The following is a 26,550-nucleotide window of genomic DNA, read 5'->3' on the forward strand; positions in this document are numbered from 1 at the left end:
AGGGTAGAAATATATGAATCACGACATACTTTCACTGCTTGAGAATCCCAGAGGCTTCCATATACATCTGACGAAAGGCTGCGGTGGGCCGGGCACGACGTAAGGATGCCGAACGACAGAGCAACGACAACAGTTCTTTTGAACAACCCCACCGGCACTAGAAACACGAAAGCTCAACATGCAAGATGGCTTGAACTAGTCGAAAGTGATTTATGACTTTTGAGACGACTGGGAAATTTGCGACGAATGGCCCAAGATCGAGTTGAATAGAGACGACTGCTTGAAACAGCACGAGCCACCCCGGCTCTAGTCTGCTGACGACAACGACGACATATTGTGTCACTCTCGTCTATGGTACGCAACTACCGACCATTAACTTTAATCCAACTGATTTTTCTAACGGGACGACATAACTGTATCAGTAAGCATCAATAACTGTGAAACCTTACTGATACTTAGTGATTTTATTGTTACTGAAAACTATCAGTAATTAATGATAGTTTTCCATCCCTAGATCGGTCAAATAAGTAATTTTCTAGCACTTCTTTCGTGGTACAATTTGATGTGGGATACCCTTTAAACATCTTTAACCATTCGTTAATGACAAGCTTCGCAGCCGGCTGCTAGAGTACAGCACAATTGCGGGGCTAGTGCAACGATCCTACTGACTCTAGTACAGAGACTGTAGATTACAGAGGCGCCGAGACACTCAAATCCGCTAAATTTTGAAAACGGAGAGTTCCATCATAAATAAAGGTAACTCTGAAGAGAGAATGTTTTATGGATTTACTACTGAGCGTAGGCTACCTATACTTTCCTCTAGAGCAGTGAAGTGAGAGACTGGCAATGTCACTCAAAAACTCGCATCATTAAACGCATCAATCAGACACTCACTGATTACGTTAAACGTGTGTCGCTGGTTTAATGATCACAAGTACTCGCGAGCTACTGAGTTACCATAGCGAGTCCCTGTATTCAGTAGTCTACTTTCCTCTATCCCAAGAAACTTTTTCAATTTTCGTATCACGAGTTTATCGGCTGTCTTTCAGAGACGAAAATACACAGGTTACTAGAGCACTGAATACAGAGACTGGCCATAGTAACCCAGCAGCTCGCGAGAACTTGTCATCACTAAACCAGCGATACACGTTTCACGTAATCAGTGAGTGTCTTTGGTTTAATTATGCGCGTTTGAGTGGCATGGCCAGTCTCTCAATTCAGTGCTCTACAGGTTACTTTTGAGTTCACCAGTTAAAAAGTACCAAGCTTTGGAGTGAAACCCTTGATCGTCAATAGCGACTGAAGGGCTTTCGGGATTCCAACAGCAAAAAAATCGCGGCAAATCCGGCTCCGAAAAATTATGTTTTTTGACCTATTCTGGCATTTAAAACGGCTTTAGAGCGACTTTGAGCCTAGTTTGGGATCATTGGGAACAGGGAAGGTTATCTAATCACACACGTACACCATTTAACGTTAACGAAGTTTAACGAGAAATAAGGTTGCTACATGCTAGGTAAACCGCTGCTGGTAAAGACCGCATACCGGCAAAGTTTTATAAACATGACCGAGAAATGCTGGCCATGGCTGTAACCAGCATTATTTTCAAGATTTAAGAAGAGTTAAAGCCCCGGAGGAGTGAATGGAAGGAGTTGTGTGTCCCATCTGCTTGACTGCTGCAAATAAGGGCATAACGCTGGGAAATGTTCTTAGATCTTGTTCTGCCGGTTGTCACCGATAGCACAAGGATTAACCGGGAATTATAAGGCGGGCTTCGTGCGAGCTCGCGCCACTACGGACCAAATTTTTACCATCAGACAGACCTTACAGAAATGTCGAAAATTCCCTGCATTCACGTGTCACATATTGGTTGATTTCAAAGCAGTATACGATAAAATCGATCGAGAAAGGCTATTCCATGTGATGCACGAATATGGGTTTCCGAGTAATCTGGTGTTTCGTGCGCGTCTTGGCGATACGCTCGAGTCGTGTTGGAATGAATATCCATATAGATTTGAAGCCTTATACAAAGTTAACTTGAGCTAGAAGTACTCGAATACTCTCATTACCGTATTTGAACTTTAAGTGCTACGTACGACATTTGGTGGAGTACTAACTGAAAGCAGAAAGTGATGGAGATGTATGAATCGCGGGCTACAAGTATTGCTTGGAGTGATTTCTATTGGACACTTGGACATATCGGACATCGAAAATCGACAGGTTACGGTGAACCGGGTACGTCTAAGGATGCTTGACCACAGTGCAGCGAAAACGACAACCAGACTGACATCACGAGTCACGACCAGAGGGGCCCAGCGGGCAAAATGACCAGGTTGAAAGCGATATGCGACATCTAAGATACCTGGGATTGAGCTGTCTAGTACTATTCCTGGTGCCGGGGGGGGTTCGTCGTCCGACATTGTCGCGACAAGACCGGCCAACGGTAGATTCCCCACTTTCGCCAGGTGTACGATGGAAACTTCCAAATGGCGCAACTCGTGGTTCATTCGCCTCCGCCACTTTCCGCTTTTCGTATGTACTCCACTAAAAATAGTTAGTCTCATGTTCTTACCTACCTTACTACCGGTCTAATTAGCGTTTTGTACATCGTCAGCTTTGTGTGGCGGCATATGCTCCTTATTCGAAGCGTTTTACGGAAGAGAAAATAAGTTCGATTTCCAGCTTGTACGTGTCGTTGAAATTCCTTACTTGTGTTATTGTCGGTGCGGTTGTGACCAGAGATCCCAAATATAGTATATCAACTCATCGTTGTACTCCCGACATTTCTGGAGAATTTATTCATTTATTTATTTACTTTTTCTAATGGGGCTTTCAATCGGTAGCTAGTTCGCCCCAAATGCATGGAAGATTTGTCGGAGAGTGAAAATTTGATCCGTATGAATTGTCTTGCTATTGCGCTAAAGGATGTAACAAAATCTGGAAGAACAAGAAAGGCGGCTTTAATCAGCGTAATGCCGCGGCAATTACAGCGCGGCGGCTCTGTTATTTTTCAGCTAATCGATTTCTCGCCGGATCTCTTCGAACCGGCACGCTGTTATCGTTTGTAGGCATTCCTAGGTTAACTTTCGTTCCGTCTCCTTCATTTATATCGCTATTGAGATGCCCATCGAAGAATTGTTTCCACCTGTCTCCCATTTCACGCTCATTTGTGACCAGGTTTTCCTCCTGGTCCCTACACATGTTAGGCTTCGGAGTGTATACTTTACAATATTTACCTTTACAGTTCACCTTGTCATAGAACTTGCGCGTCTCATTAGCGTGGAATAGCTGTTCTAACTCCTCACGACGTCTAAACTAGCCTCGAAGGCTATATGGTAACGATGACGAAAAAAAACTACAAGGTATACAGCCCTAAGGGTTGTACGAAAGGGTGACGTAGGACTATATCAGATCATTAGATCAAAGACTAATGTAAACTGCATTTCTGGCATATGTATGTTTATAATAATCTGTGAGTGCCATTGTTTTAGTGAATATTTAAATGAGCGAAATATTCAGATTCAATTCTTCATTGAATGCATAGGTGGCTTTGAAAATACGTGGACGGGGGTTCATAAGTACAACACCAGCAGCTATTGAGATATAGAGATTTCTTTTAAAAATCATTTATGTGCATCATAAAGGTTGAAATAGTAATGAATGACCAGCCGACATATTATTGTATTAAATATGATTATATGTAGTTTGACATGTTTCAATAATCTTACTTTAAGTCGCTTGTGGCCTTTAAAAGGGTTATTGGTTACAAATATCATTAAAGCCAAAGCATGTTCATCGCAAATATGGCGTGCCATTCGAATATCCTTCTCTTTTTCATACATGGGAACAGGAACGTAAGTTAGCCGCGTTGATTCACTGTCTTTTGCTCTGAGAAGATTTTAATAGTTTACTTTCACAGCTTGCCGCTTGTTACATAGCAGAAAATATTGCACATACGCAAAAATTTCTGTTTTATTTGTATTAAAGTCCCTACCCTTCTATTACAGGGTCTCAAACCATCATAAAATAAATTCATGCCTCCAAAAACCACCACATGCCAAATTTGGTTCCATTTGCTTGATTAGTTCTTGAGTTTTAAGGAAATTTGCAGAGGTGGGCACCGCTAACCGATATGTTAGCTTCGCTAACAGCTAAACCGTTAATTCAAAACGTTAGTTTCGATAACCGCTAACCGCTAAATTAACCAAAAATTTAGCGAAAGCTAACGCTAACCACTAACCGCTAAATTGGCTAACGGCGCAAATTTTGCAATACTTTTTAAACACCAATTTTAGAAAAAAACAAAATCTTCGTTGCAAAGCTTTAAGAAAAAATATATACCTGGAAAAACATGAAATAATTTCGTGAAAAAATTGCAGGCTATCACAAAAAAACTGTTTTGAAGAACATAACCACATTTAAAAATGGTGAAGTGGAATAGAGGTTTTCCGTCAAAATTTTTTTTTCACTAGGTAAATGTTCGGTTTTGACTCTTCACCACTTCGAAACCATTTGTACCACTCTTTACTCTTGTGGCAAGCACCAAATGAAATGAAAAAGAAGGTAATCATTTGCTTTTCATTTGTTTTGTCCTTTTCACTCTACCGCTGATACACATATGTCAAAAACTGTTGTGCAATGCTGCCAGAAAATTTGAAAATTTTGGTAAACAGTGCAGCCGAAACGAATTTTTTAAAACTCAACATTCGTGATTTGGCGAAAAGAAACTCAACATTCTTGCAATTCGCATTATTTAAAAAATCGTAGTAAATTCTAGAGTCAACGAAAAAAATATATTTTTGCACCATTGTCACTCGTATTGGGAGTACTTTCGAGAAAAAATAAGAAAAGGAGGGGTATGATCTGACGGAAAACCTCTATTATAGTTTTTTCGATTTTTCTTTGGAGTTTTCCATCACTGGAAAATTTTGTATAACATCTTTCCAAATTATATTTTTTCTGGATTGCCAATAAAATTTACTTACGTATTCACTTAAAAATATATGCTCTAATACATGCTTGGTTGCGTGCTTGAATTATCGAAGTAGTACAGGAGATCTCCGAATAAGGCGATGGGTAATGCTGTCCATACACCGGGATTTCTCAGCTAGCTCGACCAACACGACCTTATTCGGGGAACTGCTGTTTATGAATATTTTATGAATTCGACTTTTTTGGTCATCACTCAGAAATAACACTATCGTGAAATTTTAATCCCTAACAAGCACACAGTGATCAGCTTGTGAAACAAGAAAGAAATATTTTGGAAATGTTCCATAAGGTAGAGTATAGTTTTTCTAAGCTTTATTGAGATTGTTATTTTTATTGAGATTATTATTGAGAAAATTTTGTTACATTTTCATAATATTTCTTCAAAGATGCTTGGTTCAAGACTTATGAGTTTTCGAAATAGTGTATGTGATGTATAAGTGAAGTAAATAAATAAATCGAAAAATTTTTCTTGATATTTTCTGAGCTTATAGGTGATTTAACTGTGCCCACGTACAAAAGTTTATGAAATTTTGGGACTCTACGATCCAGATCTATGGGTAATATTGATAGATAATTGACACATTCCAGCGTTACGGGAAACCATCCCTACTATGTAAATCAGTTGCTATTTCATCAAATCCCTGGAATTCAAATGGAAGATCATGTCTTCTTTAATCAACTATTTTACAAGGTATTTGCCAAAAAGCTGATGAAACAGGAAGCATTTCTCACAGTAAAAATGGGTGCTAATTGTGTCCCGTAACGCTGGAATGTGTCAATTGCTCTAAAGAAAATTTAGGAAATTCCTATTTCACAATTTTTCTTTTGCTAAAAAAAAGTTAGCGGTTTATTTAGCGGCACATAAATTTAGCGGAAGCTAACGAAAACGCTAACGGTTTTAAAAATTAGCGAAAACGCTAACCGCTAACCAAAATGTTAGCTGAGCTAATTAGCTGTTAGCGGATTAGCGGAATTGTGCCCACCTCTGAAATTTGTGTTTCATTGGTGTAGAAGCCCCCCCCCCCTCTTACGCCTTCCATAAAATTGCTTTCTTACCCCCTCCATAAAATTGCTGGTCATTTTATCTATCCAACGGCATACAAGTTGTTCAGTTCCGTTCAGTAGTTTAGTAGTTATTAGCGTTTGAAATCTTTCATTCAAACGTTACACTTCTATTTTCGTTTTCACAAAGTGCTACCCAGTCCCAGTATAGTAAACAAAGACGTAGTCCTACGTCAATAAAATAAAACAAATGACTTAATCGACATACAAGTTATAAAAAATTCAAGAAAAATATCGTGTTAATTTCTTAACATAGACCTTAAAACACCCCACAGACTCGCTGAAAAACAGGTTACCCTGTCTAAATGGTTCATAATGACCCCTCTATTTGGACTGTCCCAAAAAGTGGACAGCGAAATTAACTGAAATTAAAAATGGCTTTTATTGAGTTCTAACCATCGAACGGCTCAATGGTCTAGGGGTATGATTCTCGCTTTGGGTGCGAGAGGTCCCGGGTTCAAATCCCGGTTGAGCCCAGTACTTTTTTACTCGGTTGTCTAAAAATTACAAACATGATTTAATAAAGCAGTTTTAACTTGAGTCTTCAATTATTTATTTATTTGTTTAGTTAAAATGATCATAAAAATCTTACACTATTTAATTCATGTACAAACTTATACGGCGGTTCGTTAAACTAAAATAGACTTTCAACGGCGGAGAAAGTTCGAATATAGGCAGCTTTTGGTTCGTCAGATCCAAAGGCTGTCCGGTGGAATCGCGGCTGCAGTAATCCGGTCGATCGGAGTGAGCGTTGCGACGCACGAAAGTTTAAGACAGACAAGGTTGTAGGTGAATCGATCTAGCCATTTAATATTTCTATGACGCTCGAGTGTTTGGAGACCCAGCAGTTGACATCTATCGGGGAACGGCGGTAGATTTACTGGATCACGCCAAGGTAGATCTCTCAACGTGAGCCTCATAAAACGTTTTTGAGCTCGTTCGATGATCAGATTCCATGCCAACTGGTAACCCAAGTAACCATAAGCATTAATCTAAAACCGTATATTGAAAATAATTCCGCATCCCTAGTGCCAAAATTTTGTATATTAGCAATCTTAATGCTTATAAAACCTATAATAACATTGTTGATGCATAGAAGCATTAACGTAAATCAGCATTAAAGAAAGCAATATATGCGCATATAACGTAACAATATAATGCATTTAGTCAATTGCATTAAAATGAGCCGTAAGTTTTGATAAACGGCTTGTACTTGACTTCTTATTTTGCTATTCTACGGCCACTATTCATGTCCTCTTCCACCCAACGAAAGCCGCCTTTTTCTACCCTATTGGTAATGCAGGACAAGTAACTATGATATGAGAGGGAATATCACCAAGATTTAAATACGACTAATTTCAACTCACTCAATCACATCCGCTATGGTTCAGATAGCAAAGGTGCAAGGAAACGTATGAGGTTGCATGACTAACTCCCGGTTCGAGCCCTGTCTAGGTGGTAACATTATTCAGCATTTCAAAAAATGGTTCTGTTTATCCTGCTCCTCTTGAGATGCAACAAAAAAAAATAGCTTGCTTTTTTAGTTTTTTAAATCCCGACCGAATCTATTTTTATTTTCCATATCAAGCAAACGATATGCCGTCGATACTTTTTCGATACGTCGATAATGTAGACAAAATGACATTTCGATTAAGCCTCAAACAAACACTGGTAATGTTTATTTGATGCTTGTGACGTAGCATTTTAATAACCCGCTATTTCGCCTTTTTAGCATTATGTGAGTTCTACAGAAGTATATAAAGAAAAATATGCTTTTAATCATAGTTCTGTATGCTTATATAATGTTGTCCAAGGACCAGTGTTAAGTGCTTACTGGTTACTTGGGAAGGGCATCATACCAAGCAAGTATTTTCAATGAGTGGACGTACCAAGGAACAATATCCAGCTTTTTACGAGCCATAATGGCGGACGTGTTCGTAATATTTGAACAGCATTTTTGACATTTCCCTAATACATCGCACGTTTTCTTTCCGTACATTCCTTTAGTTTTACTGTGAACGCGAGAAAAGAAAACGTGCGATGTATTAGGGAAATGTCAAAAATGCTGTTCAAATATTACGAACACGTCAGCCATTATGGCTCGTAAAAAGCTGGATAGCGCCTTCAGATAACGAGGATCGTTGAAATCACGAGCAACTTTTGCGATGAAACCTAATAGGACACCATACGAACCATTGCTTTTCAAGAGATGGCGCTTTTCTAGTGGTAGTAAAATCAAAATTTTTCACTTATTTATGTTTACCTACCTGATAAACAATCACTAATCATATTTTATTTGAGGTACAGTTACTCTGTTATACTTAATTTTCATGATTTCTGCCTAATTTTGATAAAAAACAAACATTTCCTATACCTCTCCATAGCATCTTACTACCCGTCATCCGAGAACCCTAAAAAGCTAAAGCCCTGTAAAGGTAAGGCTTTATGAAAAACCCTGTTTGCGACATTTCCATTCGAAAAAATTAAATTTCGCAACATGAACGCAATAAATAAAAACAATGTTTACCAACTATTCATTGGTTCAGGTGTCAAACGGTATATTGCGATTAGCGATAAACACAAAAGAAACTGAGATGCATGAGAGAGTAAGGGTGTTGTGTTCAGTAAATTTATTGTCGCACAAAATTCAGCTGTTACGGAAATGCACACTATGCGCTACGAAGTAACGACATCTGTTGTATTCAACAGGGAAACATTGATAGTTTCAAGCATCATACTCTCACGCATGGCGCATGATGAAACACTTGTGTCAACTTCTGTTATTTATTATCAGAAGTTAGAGGCAGTGTCCTATTGTCGAGAAGCTTTTACTACTGCAGTGGTGCGATGAAAGTTGAAGGTGAGTTTGGCATCAAGCAGTACCCCACGTTCGCTAACTTCATCAACTCTAGTGAGCACGTGCTCATTTAATTGATAGTTGTAGACGATTGGACTGGTGATGCGGTGGAAAGTCAATACTTGACAGCATGGGATACTGATTACAAGTCAGTTCTCCTGCACTAATTGACAAACAAATCCAAGAGCCTCTACAACCGGACACAGTCATCTATAGACCGAATTACCAAATATAATTTCAGATCATCAGCATACATCAGTTTGCATCCAACTCCAAGCAGTGTCGCAATATCGTTGAAAAACAACGCAAACAGGAGAGGTCTCATGTTGCTGCCTTGAGGAACGATCATAAATTAGCTGCTACACATCGTCGCCGAAAAAATTAATCAAATTGAAATAACTTACACCAAACTGAATTTAGCTTTGGTGAGTTTAAAAGTCAGCACTAGCAATTTTACAGGGTTCAATCGACAACTAGACTCTCGGTTCTTTCCATTTCATTCATACCGGCTACTACCCTAAAGATAATAATATTGCTACAACCATAACTATATGACAAACCCAAAGAGGACCAACGTAAATTATAACTAGCTCAATAAATGGAGCTGGTAAAAGGGCAAATTTTTAAATTATGAGGGATAACACCTGCATCCTGCAAGCACAGTTTAAAAGCCTATGTTGCTTATTCGTAGAAAAAATTAAGTGCGGAATAGATCAAACTTAAATGAACTTACATTAGATCAAAATGCTAATCACCGTGTAAATTTACACAAAACAATTAATACTAATTATTTAAAAAAGTGTGTAACACAAACTTGGGAAAATATAATTTAAATTGAAGTACTTGAAGTACAATTGTGACGGAATAAAGTGATAGAGAAAATACCATATTCTTATTGAACAAAATTAAGGTAAGATTAGAACTGAGTTGACAAAATATGTTTCAAAAGCCTTCTGTTAAAATTCATTCATCCTAGTGTGAACACCTTTATTACTAATCCAAGACTTTATAATACATATTAACTAGGCATTTAAATATTTCCGTTTATGGCTATGAGCGTACGAATAGAAGACATATCATACTGTTGTAAAATAACTGGAAATCAACACTTAGTCCATTAAACTGATTACCGTGTTTAAAACATCATTCCATCCTGAGAAATATTTCCTATGCCTTCTTTCAAAAGGAATCGATAAGCAGGATTATGAAAGACGAATCTGAAGGAGGATGCAAAGAACACGCTAAAAATCTCATCATAAGCAGATTATACTGACAATGCCAAGTAACGGAATAAAGACAGAGAACTACCTTCGAGCGGCAGATTTTTCTACGACAAATAAATTATTTCAACCGAAAAAGGATGCAAATTTTCATCAAACCATTTCTCAAGATTTTGTTGACCGAACTTACGATAACGCCTAGAAACGAACGGAACCGAAACGGGTGTCTAGCTTGGCACAAAGCAAGACGAGACTCTTATCGGGCAGGCGTCAAGCTTCTAGGACGATTGCAAAACTTATCATTTAACATCTTAATGGCCGCACAAAATTTGGTCCATCCATGGATGACAGCAAATCAATGAGAGATTATTTTCGATAATTTAAAACTTTCCAGCCCAACGCACCCGCAACTCAGCTCAACTCAGCTCAGTGGCGTGATTGGTAAAATATGCAAGCAAAGGGATTAATTAGGTTAATGTTGCGTCCCGGCGATTAAGAGCCCCGGTCAACAGCTTATTTTAATTTGATTTCCATTTCGATATGAAAACACTCACTCCCCCACCCTAGTATTTGGCCGCTGGATGACACACTAATGCGAGTGTGTCAAATCTCGGACGCTGATAATATCTGGCGGTAGGTAACTGTAGCTAGCCTGTAATATAAATATCTATTATAGGCTCGCTAGGTAACTAAAGTATACTTTCAACCACGTTGAGCATGAGATTCATGTCGTCATGGTGGAAAGTTATTTGATAATCCCAACATTAGAGCATAACAATATCTATTCCTTTCTTTTCCTTTGAAGTCTGGGTAGCGAAACAATGCAGAATAAAAAAAATCCTGCACGTCGAATTTCCATAGTAAAATTTATACGAAATCCACTAATTTTAATTCGACAAACTGTGTAATCACTCCGTTAGCTATAGACATTATAAAGAAATCAGTCCACATCGAAAACGCAAATTTAAACAGGTCCTTAAATCAAGTGGCAAGGGACTAAGTCTGCCTAAATAGTTCCCGCGAAGATGAAGAATCTTACATCGCCGTCCCGAGGCGATTCGGGGAAACGTTTTATCGTTCATCCTTTACTCTACGCTGGAAATTGAAACGACAAGGGAAATATGTCATTTTCAACAACAATACCGAAAAACGCGATCTCTAGCGCACACAAGAGATGCTAAAGGATAATTCTGCGGAAATCTGATAAAAGTGTACTCGTCGCAATACCGTTGAGATTACATTATTTTCCTTCATCATGAAAAATCTTGTGCAATCGTCAACTGGATGCACACACAGTCTTATTTGTCTGATGCATTTCTCCTATTACTCTGAACCTTCTTGAACAAAACTTTTTCTCCCGCATAGTTTCAACTGGCAAATGTGTGACCCCTTCCGAAACGTTACATATTAATCTGCAAGGATTCTATGAGGCGAGGCCCGCGCTCTAGAGAGAGAAAGCAGCTTCTGATGCTTATGTAAGTAAGTAATCTTTCCTCAGCGTGAAACATGCAACCGTGGCTTGTGCTATAGCAAGAAGTGGAAATAAAAACTAAACCATCTGTCCCGGTGGAAATTATGATGATTGTACGGCCGTATGGCACCTTAACGAGCAAAGAGCACACTTATGCATCGCCCCCGGGAAGATAACTGAGTCAACAGAAGGAAACATTATGCTGCATATTTTTCGGGGTTGCTATGCTGGAAAGGTCGGCATGGAAGCTATGTTAGCTGGAACTGCGATAAAAATATGTTCTATGTGACTTCTTTCTCGGGTGAGGGTTTTCCGTTACACATTCGGTTAGTTTATGCATGTTGGTATGACTTTTCATGATGCAGACTAGAAAAGTGCGGTAATATACACGAAGTGTACATGTAATTGTCATAGCTAAACATTTGTAAGCGGTTTGAATTTACCTTCTAACACGTGCCAGTTATGCGGGCATATTGCCCAGGTTTCGAATTGGTAATGACGCTTACCAAAGCAACAAAATAGTATACCTATAATAAAAGTTACAATTATTTGTTACCTAAATGTAGCATAACCATTTTGATGTTTTTATTATTCACTTGTAATTAATTACATTACGTTTACGTTACGTTTTCATACCATGCAACATATTTCTGCTTCTTCCAAACCTATTGTATGAAAATTGTATGCAATTTCGTACAGCACGAACTGTTATACCGAATGATTGCTGTCCCCGCTACTGTTAGAAAGTCGGAAAGTTTCACAACCAATGACACTAGGCGGCAGCATTCACCATCAATTCGTTCACTTTATTCTCACCGCCGCGCCGGCGCTAGATTATTCCATTAAATTCGTATATGAAACGTGGACATAAAATCGGGTGCCCGAGTAATCACGTGTTCGAACTCCAAGTAGGACAACTTGCCGTCACCATCAACGTCCGCTTCTTCGATCACATTGTCGACAATTTGCTGATGTTCCTCCACGGTTAGCTCGCTGCGGGTCAGTGCGGTGATGACATTCAGCAGGTCGGACTGACCAATGAAGCCGTCATTATCGTAATCTGTAACATGACAAATTATTAGGTGTTTAGTACGCTAAAAATGGGTGAGTTGAATTAGATTTGCAACCATTTCACTTAAGATTCGATTGAATTATCAATTAAAATTGAAATATATTATACAAGCAAGATTCAAGCAAGACCCGTTGGATATTTTGTCTTGAAAATTTGGGTAGAAGTAGCTTAGAATGTATTGTTTACACTGTATTTTTTTATCGCTGTCAGTTTTTCGAAAATTAGTCAAAATGGCGTCACCCGGAAAGTAACGTCGCGAATTGGTTTTGCGCAAGCACCTGCAAAATCTTCAACTCTCTCATCAGGGCATCGGAAAACAACTCGGAATCGTGCAGTCGACTGTGAGAGTAGAATCAATATATATAGAATGCCAGTGTCGCTGTTTTTTTAAGGAACTCATTGCGGTAAACATGATGCTAACAATCTGTATCAAGTCTATGAATCGGGAACTTCATTGTCAAAGTTGCTCATTGTTATTTATCTGTTCTTTATCTGTGCGCTGGATGGTGCTGTCATCAGTGCGCTCATCGCTGTCTTTTCATGCCAGTGAAATATTTTTAAACGCTAATTTTCTTTTCGTCCGGATGAATTGAATCCCAAAACTGCGCCTTTTTGCACCGATTTTTTCAGAAATTTGAAGCAAGCGAAGTTTACAATCACATTAGAACATTAGGTTATTTAGGTAACATTTCGTAACAGGACACCATCGCAGAAATACCGCTTTTTCCACCATGTTTTAATATGTGTACACTTCAATGTGCTAATTATTAAACTACAGAGAATTACATTTTCTTTGTAGTTCAATAATCGCTGGTTCATATCCAGTATAATATAAGTTGAAATATGCAGTTTCAAATTCCAACTTCTTGGTGTAGTGCGTGGAATGTGCCAAAAGGAGGCGGATCGACAGGTAACCTTGGAGCGCCTTTGGAATATAGTAATATCCCAGCCAGTGACCGGAATGGTTACAGTTTTTCTATACATTTATCAGCATGCAATGCCACGCCTTAACTAATACTATTGCTCTGTACTGTTTCTGCATCGACAGTGCCTCTCTCTTGTAAGTGCCGAGACTAGCCCAAATGCGTACATGATGATAAACAAACATTTTCGTACGTGAGCTGGTCATTCACACAAAATGCCGTGTACAAATGACATTTGTCGCTTTTTGCTTACAGTTGTAGTTGGAATAGTATGGACAAAAGATAGCGAATAAGGCGTATTGGGAACCTTCTTATTTAAAACCGTGTTCTTTGGTGGAAACCTGTATGTTTCGCTTACGTGCACAACAGCAAAAGAGAATACAAAAAAGTGTCTTCAAGACTTGTGACTTTTTCTCCCCCATATCGAAGAGTGTACGACACGTGGTTTCGTGTACCAGTAACATGCCGCAAGACTGGTGGCAAGAAAAAATGGTAAATGTCTTCAAATTTTTGTCACCAACCAGTACATTTAACAACCCTGCACCCTGGTTCCAGCACATGACCTCCAAGAAATCGAATTGTAAAGACCAACATAGTCGCCGCTGGTAAGGACAGCCTACCCGCTACCCCTAGCGGCAGTGCTTTGTAACCATATCCGAGAAACGCTAGCAACGGTTCTTTTTTCGGCTCGACTACTGAAACTATTGCAGCATAACACTGGTAAACGCCTACTCTTCCAGATTCAAATAAGCCACTTGTCACCGACAGGACAAGGTTTCGTAGGGAATTTTCAGGCGGGCTTCATGAGAGTTCGCGCAACTACAGACCATATTTTTACTATCCAAGATCGAACAGATCTTGAAGAAATGTCGGGAGTATAATGTGCCCACGTATCGCATCTTTGTTGATTTCGAAGCAGTATACGATACAGTCGATCGATACCAACTCTAAAAGATAATGTACGAGCACTGTTTTCCGGATAAACTGACACGACTGGTCAGAACTATATTGGATCGAGTGATGTGTTTCGCGCGCATCTCGAGGACACTCTCGAGTCCCTTCGAGACGCGGCAAGAGTTCCTGCATGCTGCTTATCCTGCATGCTGTTCAACAGACTGAAACCGGAGTCTGGAAGGATTGGGCTGGGAATAAATCCTTCAGTGGTCAAATACGTGATAGGAAGAGGCTCCAAGAAAACAAACTACGATTGACGAACTAGAAGTGGTTTAGGCTTCGTTTAATTGTTTTAACTGTGGGTGAAACCAACATTTTACTGGCGAAAAAAATTACTAGACTTTTCAAAAACTACCAAAACAAAAAAAAATCAACTTAGCAATTACTAAGACATTTTTGATCTGCTATGAACAAGTTTCAATCTAAATCAAAAGTTTATATTGTAAGGGGTTCCAATGCAAAACATTGAAAAATTATCCACCATTTTGAAAATCAAAGATCAAAATTCGCTAGTCTAGCAGATCTGGCACGAAAATCATGTGCTAAAATAGGCGAATCCTCATCGATTACTCTTGAACTAAGAATAAACCTTTTCTCTAATGGTCCGATCACTTTGATTCAATTTTAATTCATTTGACAGTACCGTCTCAGCCGAGCAAAATTTGACAAAGTAAAGTTATTAAACCAAACAGGTTGCGAGAACCACCCTTGCTGTTGAATCTAGATTGCTGGTTTTTTAAATACCATACACTTTTCGATAGACGATTACACAGAAACCCACCACGAAAAATCTACCCACTGATTTATAAATCACGAAGCAGCAAGCAAGACATTCATCTCAACCATTCTTTTCCAGTATTGAAATATTCACTAACGAATTAGTTTGAATCACCACAATAACGAATTCTTCGCGAGGAAAACTAGTGTTGAGCAATTCAAAACTTTCACAAACACGTGTCTACACTCACCATAAATTTTAAAAGCATAAAACACCTTAATATCTCGCGGTGCCTGCTCGCTAAAAACGGACAGCAAATCCAGGAAGTCCTCGAACGTTAAATTTCCATCATGGTCGCGCGAGAACGCTTGACACATTCGTCCTTTGAAAGGGTTCTCCACTAACTCCGGCAATTTACCGATCCGTTCACTTGGCACCCGGATCGAAGTGGCTTGCCCCTCGGTCATCACCAAAGGGACCAGCTCGGGACTGGCCTCCCGAAATCGCTTGTGTACCCTCAGGATCTCTTTGCGAGTAAAGAACGTACAATCCTGATAGTCCTCCAACTGTTGATCGGTAAAAGTTACCACCTTGTTGCCCATTTCCAGTTCTTCAGATCAGATACGACTTGAACGCTCGAGCTCTTTCACACTACTGGCATCGCGAAAGCTGCAGCATGATGGACGTCAGGAAATTAAATCCAATTATTAAACACTCCCAGGAGAAGTAGTAGTAAAAGAGCTACTATATTCAACTACTCCCCCGTGGGGGACCCTAACGGCACTGACATGCTGTGCATTCCTCCATTCGGAAATATGACACGCAAGGGGCGAACGGGCTGCACCACATTGAAATGCCTCCTGAATGGAAGGAATATGTGGGATGGTAATCACCTTGATGTGTGGTTTGATAAGACGGGCGCCGCGAAAATATATCACACCTTCTGGTGCTATTCACAGCCCCACATTCTAGGGATTGGCATCCTTAGGTGAGATAGCAGCGGACGAAAGACAGAGTAGTATTTCAGTCTTCGACGAACTGTGATGGTGACTTTCAGTGGAATGACTTAATAGGCCATTTTATAACTATAGCATTGAAACAGTGAGCATAATAAAATACAGTTAATCAACATAATTCAGTAATTCAGTCGTAGTCTTAGTTGTAGTCATTTGAAGGGCTTTAATATCTTTTGATAGCTTATTATGTCTGTACAACATGGCTGTACTATATGGCAATATTGGATTGGGATTGTGGGTGCAACACTCCCAGTATTTATGATTAATAGCACTTTAATACAACTATTTTTACTATATTTGTGGCTGAAAATTTAAATATCGTCGCATGCATGCAATGACCTAAATTAATAATTCATGAGCGGCTTGTCAAAGGATCGTTATTAATAAATTCAACCGGGGAGAAAATAAACAAAATTATGTCAGGATGTGTTAAAAATAACACGATTAAAAATATGATCTTAATTAATTAATAAAGGTGAATAGAAATATCAATTACTTACGATCTTTGATGATTGTTAATATATTTCTACCGATGAATACTCGTTATTAATTAAAACAAAAACTCAAAATGACGCTAAGACTTGACTGGAGTTGACTCGCTTTTAATCGTTACTAGGTAAATAGGTGCTTTTGTCGTTTAAATTTTTTTTAGATGAATTGTGAAAGTTAGAAATTATCAACATAATAACTTGAAAATTGTTTACAAAAATTTGCAATAAGTGATAAAATAGAAATTTACTACTCTGGGGAATGAAAAGTTCGCGACTAGCTGAAACCTCATTCAAACCCCTTCTAGTTATTATCAATAAGTCTGAAGGGACATTCAAAGCCTATCCCAGCAATAAAAGAAAGGCTATCCCAGCGATTCACTCTCCGACAAATCGTCCAGAAATGTTGGGAGTACAACGTACCTACGCATCATATTTTCGTGCATTTCAGGGCAGCATACGATACAGTCGAGCGTGAACAGCTGTGGCAGATAATGCACGAGAACGGTTTTCCGGACAAACTGGCCGGACGGCTGGTCAAAGCTACCCTAGAGTGAGTGATGTGCCACGGGCGTGTCTCCGGGGTCCTTTCACATCCTGTCAAATCACGTAGAGGGTTGCGGCAAGGGAATGGACTGCTACATGTTATTCAATTGGGCTATTGAAGCTGTGATCCAACGAGCGGGAATCGGAATGATAGGAACAATCTTCGGCAAAATAAACTGATTGCTAGCCTTTGGAGATGACCTCGTCATCAAAACTAGAAACCATGGGACAGCGGAAGTAATCTATGCCAGACTATCAACAGAGGCTAGGAGAATTGAATTACAAATCAATGCGACGAAATCAAATATATTGTAGGAAGAGTCTCCAGAGGAAGCAGCGTTTGCCTCCCACGGACAGTGACTATTGACTGCGATGAACTGGAAGTGGTTGACGAACTCGTATATTTGGGATCTCTGGTCACCGCCGACAATAATACAAATAAGGAAATTCAACGACGCATTCAAGCATTTGAAGTCGAGCCTACTTTTTCCACCGCAAGATGCTACGGTCAAGAGGCGGACGCCGCCGCACAAAGCTGACACAAAACATTGAACGAAAGGTGCCAGACAAGTGACGTGACACGCCAAATGTTAATTCGCCGCTATTCGCGTTTCGCTTGGTATTTATTGGATCAAATCGAATGACGCGAAAGTTTCAAGATGCATCCTTAGCGGTGTGTGACTCGATTCACATAAAGCCGAAGTAGATGCTAATGGCAGTGCAATGAACTTTAGATTTTGTCATGCGCCTCCTAGAATGGACCCAACAATCTAGAAGGACTGAACGTATCTGAAGTCGCTACTGAATACATGCAAAAACTCTTGAGGCGGCGCTGCTGGGCGAGGGCAAGCTAAACGTAGCCCCGCTCAAAGTAGAAGCCTATTGGATTCGTTGTGAGGAGTCGACGTAACGACGATGTCATACACGAGAAGAATGCAACACGGACGTGCTGTAACAGGGAACCCATCAAAACCAGAAGCGACACAGACAGAAACGAAGACAGCTAATCAAATTGTTTCGGAAAAAAAATTCCGCAGGTAGCTTGAGCAGATGGCGTTGCAGCAGAACTAATCAAGTTCTGGAATATAAAGCAGGAAAAAGCTGCCGGGGAAGTGGAAGGAGAATGTATTATGCCCAATATATAAAAATAGCGATGATTTGGAATGTGAGAACTACCGTGTGATCAGATCGCCATCTATCGTCACAAGCAAGTAGATTTGTGGGAAGTAATTAGGTCAGTTTCATGAACGGGTTATGGATAATAGACCGAATCTTTAAGCTACGGTAAATCCTTCAAAAGTGTCATGGAAATCAACTTCCTACGCACTACTGAATTTTATCTGCAGATTTCAGGGCCGCCCATGATACACCCGTGAAAAGCTATGGACAATAATGGACGAGAACGGTTTTTCCGAAAAGCTTACAAGATTGATTAAGGAAAGGTTAAAATAGCTATCCTGCGTACTAACTCAGACGGCGCCATGTTATAAGTTTCCATTTCCGTTTGCAGCGCGAGGTGGGGCACTTAGAGCCAAGTCTGTCGAAGACTAAGAGAAGGAGTCAATCACAATGGCTGAAAGAGTACCTACGGATTACACTATCACCACGATGGTTCGTTGATGATGATGCACGATGCATTGTGTACAGTGCTGTGTGAAGATATTGGGTGCATTATCAAGTTCGTTTGAAACACGCAAAGGACTTAGAACCAATTCTATAACTACAAGTGCCCATAAACCACTTTTCCAAACTGCAGGGCTGACACGGTGTAGCCAAAAGAGTAAAATTCAAGTAAAAAGAGCTTGCCAAACCTGGTTGACAGCTAGCGATCCTGCGTCAAACGAATTGTGGTCCTCCAGTACTATCGGTCCTGGGCTGCCATTCTCCAATTCTATTGAAAACCAATGTGCATCATCCTCGGCAGCACACATCCATCGGGTCTGCTCCGAAGTCTACGGCTTCTCCCTGGTTCTCTGCTGGAAATACTTTTGGCTACTCTTTCGACGGGCATTCTGGCCACGTGCCCAGCCCACCGTAACTTACCACGCTCAAAAACATTTTACTTCGCGGCTTACATCGTTGATATATGTCACTTCCACTTCCACATCCAACTCCACTTCCTCATATCGCTTTCCATCCACCTCGACACTAACACCATTGGCACTCCCATGCTCCCATGTACCCTGCCTCCTATCATTACCACCATTAATGGTAAGTCCAAATCCCGCTACTTCCCATTTAAATGGCCTAAAAGCATCTTCCAGTGCTTTACGGTTGTTTCCGATGATATCGACGTCATCCTCAAATCCAATAACCATGTAAGATTTCGTGATGATAGTCCCGTTCCTTTCTACGTTTGCTCCTCGGCAATGTTGGCAATGTTGAATAGCAGGTTAGAGTGCATCCCCTTGCTTCAGTCCATCCAACGTCACGAAAGCGACTAAGATCTCACCTTGGGGTTCCGCAGCCGCAAGGTTACCGAGCCTGCTTTGACAAGCGAGTGGTCGTGGGTTTGAATCTTAGTAGAATCAAGCCATTCGATGTCTAGGGACTTTAGCTTGGGTTTATTCTCAGGCCCCTCCTTTACCCTTCCTTCATGCTGAATTCTATATTTACCCACTGAAGCCTCTTGACAGTGCAAAAGTCCCTCCTGTAGTTAAGTGTACTAGTCAGAGGAACGAATGAGTCCTCACCAGGGACGGCTATAATATGGGACAGTACTGGCAGCGAGAAATAAGTGGGTAAAGTAATTCAAGCTTTAAATGAGCTTTGAAAGGTAAATGCTAATACACACAAGCATGCATAAAATTTATTAATAAGCACATCGCTCTTTCAATAGCGATCATAGCAAAAAGAAATGCAGTGCAGAACATACAGCAAACACCCGGCCGATATCACAGTAGATGATGATGATGATGATGATGATGATGATGATGGTCCCGCCACAAACCCCCACAGAGGTTTGAGCAAGACGATATATCTATAAGATAATTAATATTATAACAATTTAAACCAGTTATTCAAACAAAAAAACGATCTGGTTTCACATACAGATATAGGTAATCAAATTTAAACGATCGTTATATCTGTGCTCCGCGCGCGAGGCACAAACTTTTGTAGACTGCTCTTGTATTATTTTATAATTACTATAATAAGAAAGAAAAATCCATCATCACCATCGTGGTGAACATAGTAGTTAAAGTGTACAATAATTAAAAAAAAGTCATAAATTTAAAAATATAAATACAATTTAAATTTCGAACACAATGAGATAATTCATAAAAATACTTCATCAATTACAATCTTCTGTTCATCTAACAAAATAAATAAGTAAATAATTTCAAACAGAATGGTCCGCAAAAATCATTTGTTTCGTTCAAAACTTCGCCAATTATAAGTTAATAAATAAATCTTAAAAAACAGCTTTTACGTGTGAAATACATAGTCTTTTAAACTCAATAAATGTTGCTGCACGTCTTGGCATTGATTTGAAAACATTTATTCCTTTGTAAAATAGCGAATTCTGTGAAGCACATGACAAGAAATTCGGTGTTCTTATTTCATCCGCGTTCCTTGTATTATATCTATGAAAGTCTCTTCCTCTTTCAATTCGATTACACAAACACTGAGACAGCAAACCATTGATTACTTTAAAAATAAACACCATAGTCAAATAAACAATGCGCTGCCTCACTGACAACCATTGCAAAACGTCTAGCATTAAAATCGAGGAAGTAAATCTGTCACATCTTAATATTAAACGCATTATTTTATTCTGCAATCGTTGTAGTTTCACTATTTGTGTTTCATGGGCCAAAAATAAAATGGAAGGGCAAAAGTCTAGGTGAGGAGAGATGATTGATTTGTATAGCTGTATTTTACTCCAAATAGGTAATTCTTTTTTCAATCGGCTTAGAATTCCATACTTCTTGGCAATTTTCTTGATGACATTGTCAATGTGAGCATTGAACTTTAGTTTGTCATCAATAATTACACCAAGATATTTAATCTCCCGAGCGCGCTCAATTGCCTCATCATCAATCATAACTGAGACATTTTCATCTAATCGACTTCGCGATATCACCATAAATTTAGTTTTAGTTATGTTCAATTTCAATTGCTTATACTTCAACCATCTACTAAGAGAACGCAAATCTTCATTCAAATGTAAAACGGCTTCGTGCAAATCCTTAGCTGCAATGAACAACACAGTGTCGTCTGCAAAAAGATTAATATCGCAAAAATGTAAAACGCGGCGCATGTCATTAATGTACATAATAAACAAAAGGGGCCCTAATACACTTCCTTGGGGCACGCCTAGATCGTTTCTCACTGCATTAGATACAAAATCATTAAAAGTAGTCCTTTGAGATCTATCAGACAAATAGCTTTCAAACCATTTTAACGCGGTACTCGTAATTCCAAAGCGCTTGATTGTTCTCAACAATAAGGGCCTTGACATTGTTTCAAAAGCGCGTTTTAGATCCAAGAAAACAGCAACTATCGTCTCCTTCTGCTCTAAGCAGTCTTCCCATTTTGCTAATACCAAATTCAATGCGGTTTCACAAGAATGACCTTCTCGATAACCCGATTCAGTGGCGACTTGTTGGGGTTTAGCTTACCTGTTCAACCAGCGAAAAATACAATTTAATACGCAGCTTTTTACTATCGCATTTTTATATTTTAATCAGGGATGGTCCGATCAATTTGATTCAATTTTGATTCAACTGACAGTACCGTCTCAGCCGAACGAAATTGGACAAAGTCATATATGAGACATTTGCAGAACTAGTTATTATCTACAATTTTGCTGAATCTTTTGTTGTATCTTTTGTAGTTACGGAGTTACAATGCTAGTACCTCATTAGTAACTAAATGAGCGTTCACTTAGTTAATAATAAGGTACTAGCATTGTATCTCCGTAACCACAAAAGATACAGCAAGACTTTATTCAGCAAAATTGTAGATAATTACTAATTATATAAATTTCCCGTACATAACTTTGTCAAATTTTGCTTCACTGAGACGGTACTGTCAAATGAATCATAATTGAGTCAAAGTGATCGGACCATCCCTGATTTAAATCATAAAACAAACAGAGGTATTCACGTAGCGCTTGCTATGTTGCATAAGCGGTGTATTTCGTGTACATTTTTTTGGATATTATCACTACGACCAGCATTTTGATCTATTGTGATCATTTCGTGTACATACTGCCACAATTCACATTACAGTTCCGCTTCCTATGTAACAACGGAATACGACGGTTTACTTTACTAGCAAACTCGTCTCAGAATTTTACCAACCAAATTCAAGAATAACCACCTCACTGCGAAGTTGTTCAATGCTGAAGATGAACGAGTTAAGGAGACAATAATGCGCCCGCGCTTTCGGGTTGAAGCTTTTTCATATTCTCTTTTTATCTCCTTCGTACCAACACATTGTTCCTGGTGCTAATTCAGTATCAAGAATCAACAGCAGGAACAAGGTGTTGGTATGCTTGTGCATTGAGATCTCTAAAGCAACATTCAAACGTCGTGTTGAACGTTCTGCTCATCAGCTTCGTAACTAAACTAAATTCGTATTGCATTGAATATGCGTCGGTGCAAACGAAATCATGAACGAGTGATGAAAACAATTTTGTCGGGCTGAATTTTGTTGCCTGTCCTATGAACAGGTTGAACATGCGAACGAGTCGCCACTGACCCGATTGCTCTGGAATCAACAAGGAATTCGTACTCAAATATTCCAGCAGCTGATCTTTAACAGCAAGCTCTAGGATTTTTTCTAAAGTGTGCAACATGCCACTGCTGGTCGTAGTGATGAGTCCACACAGGAAAAAAGGTCTCGCCTGCTATTCTGATCATATTTTTGACACATCCAGTGTCGCACGAGTCAGCGGACAACCATGTTCTAGCATTATTTGCCAAAGCTCATTTCGTTTGACTGAATCGTACGCCGCCTTAAAGTCCACAAACAAATGATGAATCATCAACTTGTGCTCCCGCAACTTGTCAAGTAACTGACGCAGGGTAAACATTCGATCCGTCGTGGAGTGACCATGATGAAAACTAGCTTGGTACTCGCCGATAAAGGATTGCACTGACAGTATCAGTCTACAGAACCCTTACAGACTACCTTACCGACAGAGTTTTCAGCCGAGAAAGCGTCCTTCCCAGCACCTTCACCGTTTTTCAGCTCAGGTTCGGGTTTATTGTAATGTAAAATCCTTTGTTTAACGTTCCAAGCCAGATTACTGCTTCTCTTGTTAATATTTCACAGGAATGATAAGAGTAGTCTCTTGCTTCGCGTATGCAATTTAACTTGGAATATGGAACAAGTTTTCTTCCATACACAATGTTGTAAGCTTCGAATATTCTCCTACTTTTTTCCATACGTTGCTTTCATGTTGTTACCTTCAATTATTGTAATAAATAAATAAATAAATCTTTTGTTTAGTGTCCCAATGATTCAGAGGAAATTCGAGGACACTGCTTATTACGCACCAAAAAATTAGAGTCTGTCGCATATTGAAAGATGAACACCTATAATACTTAAATAATGATTTGACTTAAAAATTAATATCACAATTTCAAAACAAATAAAGTTAATACATACTACAATTGATACTGTTCTGAAGTTTTTGGAGCGTCTTAGTAGAATACGAAACCTAAAAATACCTAAAAAATATTTTTAGGTTTATTTTTAGGTGATACTGTTCTTTTCGTTCATATAAACTAAATTTTCTAATACATCGTACATAGTGTATATTTCCACTTTTTTTCTCTATGCGCAATTGCTGTTCTTTACGAAAATGGTCATGGCAGTTTTTGAAACTATTCTGATCTGCTAGATCTGGTTAGAATGTTGTGGCATTGAATATATTGTAAATTTTTTAACTCAAATTCATTCATAACAGTTCGTCAGGAGGAATAAATATGTAATAAAAAGTCTTACATTTCACAACAACTATGGATAGTTCACAAATTATTGTGCATCTATACCTAAGTGTTACTAACGGGTGCAATAGAAAAGGTTGAAAATTTAAGTTCCATGTTTCACAAACTCTGAATCCCGGTTGATTGAAATACGTTCCTACTTTCGTACGGCTGAAAGCACAACAGGATGAGAAACACGATAATTAGCCAATAATATTTCGAAGACGCTTTTAACTAACACGAAATTTTGTAAAAAAATTGTTAATGTGTAAGTGATGACAAAAAATATTTCTCTCTTCTTGTTTAATGCGCAAAATAATTTATTAGCCAACTAAGCTAAAAAATTGTATACTTTTATATTTTATAAATTTTTATGAAAGTTTAACGTTTTATTGTTATACATTTATTTAAACATTTTTCTCAGACACAATTACGTAAAAAATGTTTCAGCAATCATTTGTTCTACATCGTGAATTGTTGAAACAACTGTTCGAAACAGTTCTTCTTTTCTACTATATGATATATATAAAACCATCATGATTTTATTTGCGTCTACAATTGCTACTACTTATTACACAACAACTATGTATCAATAAATATATAAATAAATATGTACATTCCTAAAACTTCTGTAAACTAAGAGTAAGTATTTTAGTTAGGAAAACTTTTTTCTAAAATCTGAACTAAGAAACAACATACTTGCTCGTTTTGCCAAACTATTAACTATAATAAATTAATAAATATGGTTTCCAATCATATGACTGAAAATGCTGAAAATAATTTAAATTTCAATTTCAGCCAGCAACTTTACACAATTTGAATTATTCGCAACTGAGTCGTAAAACACTAGTAGCAGTCGTGTACTTAAAGTGCGAGTAGTAATTTCGATTTGTTTTCACACTATACCATTTTTAAAGTGATCTTTCGGCAAAAGACTAATACCGTTTATTTCCATCTATGTGTCTATCGGAATGTAAATCTTATGAATAAGTTAGATGATAGCGACTTGGAAAAATAATTTGTCACTTTTAATTTTGGAATTGGAAAGGCGACATCCATTTAGTACGTCACGCAAATTTTGACCAAAATCAATCCCCCCTCCCCCCCTTGTCACATTTCGTCACACATTCGATGACCCCCCCTGAGAAAGTACGTCACGTCACGGCAACCCCCCCCCCCCCTTCAAAACAAAAAATATTAGATATTCATTTCAACCTTTTTATTTAAAGCTATCAAATGAATTTCAGCAAATAAAAATAGGAAAATTTTCGAGCTTATAAGTCATCGATTCACGGAATTTGAAGATGATCAGAAGTTGCTGATGTGGTTGTGTGATCTAGTTGATCTAGTTGAAGTTGCTGATCTAGTTGAAAGAATCAGGACTTCCTGCTGACGTCTTGCAGCAACACGCCTTGGAAGAACTTTTCTGACGGATTTTGTCATTTTGTGTATTCATTCAATCGTGCAATCATTCAACACTACCTTAGATGCGAAACTTAGTCCGCAAGTGGCATAAACTCTATCCTTTAGATAGCTTTTGAATGAGGAGCAGTATAAATTATACCGAAAAACCTTAAAAGCAGCCGTGGAACTTCGGTATGAGTTTATGTTCATCGATTGAGTTCAGCACGAATATCAAGGGAAAACATTGCCATGGGGCTCTGGTAGCACCCCGTAGCCCGTCAGGAGTTTGTGCGACTGCTATTTGCGGTTGTAAAAATCTTTTAGGCAGGACGGTACTCAAGCAGCTCTTCAGCGTTGTACTGCATATTCTGTAAAGTCGTAACGGAGAGTACATACCACATAGGAGAATAAATGAGTCCTGTTCACACATATATGTTGAAAAAAAGTTTTCATTTAAAAAGTTTAGCTATTTGTTTTAAAATCCATCAGAACGTTAATTTTATAGAAGCCTTCAATAGTAGTATCTTAAAATGAAGCCTAAATTATAATTTCCTGAATAAAATTTTCATTTGATTTTTTATTCATGTGACGTCACATAACTTCATACCCCCCCTCCCCCCTACGTCACAAATCGTCACGATTAGGTCTACCCCCCCTCCCCCCTATAAGCGTGACGTACTTTATGGATGCCCCCAAATAAACTTGACTAGGTAACCATTTCAACATTAAAAGTGCTTCGAAAATAGTCAGGTCATTTGAATTTGGATATCAGTCCTACTGATTCTTTTTGTAAAATAACGTCCTGAACACGATTTTTATTTTATCCTTTTGCCATTAGCTGGATTTTCGCAGACACAATCAATTTCTAGATATTGGTATTATATTCCATCTA

General features: G+C 38.7%; 1 protein-coding gene and 1 non-coding gene across 2 annotated transcripts; one reads left to right on the plus strand and one right to left on the minus strand.

The window, feature by feature from the left end:
* The first annotated feature begins 6,455 nt into the window (after positions 1-6,455).
* Positions 6,456-6,527, plus strand: Trnap-ugg (transfer RNA proline (anticodon UGG)). The gene has a single exon. It is a non-coding gene; the product is annotated as a tRNA-Pro (tRNA).
* A 5,914-nt stretch (positions 6,528-12,441) lies between these two features.
* On the minus strand, positions 12,442-15,868 carry LOC128743816 (calcium and integrin-binding family member 2). Its single transcript, XM_053840490.1, has 2 exons — positions 15,517-15,868; positions 12,442-12,659 (listed from the first exon to the last, which is right to left on the minus strand). Exons 1-2 carry the CDS (start codon positions 15,866-15,868, stop codon positions 12,442-12,444), a joined length of 570 nt encoding a protein of 189 aa, XP_053696465.1.
* Positions 15,869-26,550: the final 10,682 nt, after the last annotated feature.

The sequence above is a fragment of the Sabethes cyaneus genome, chromosome 3, assembly GCF_943734655.1.
Source record: "Sabethes cyaneus chromosome 3, idSabCyanKW18_F2, whole genome shotgun sequence".
NCBI lineage: Eukaryota > Metazoa > Arthropoda > Insecta > Diptera > Culicidae > Sabethes > Sabethes cyaneus.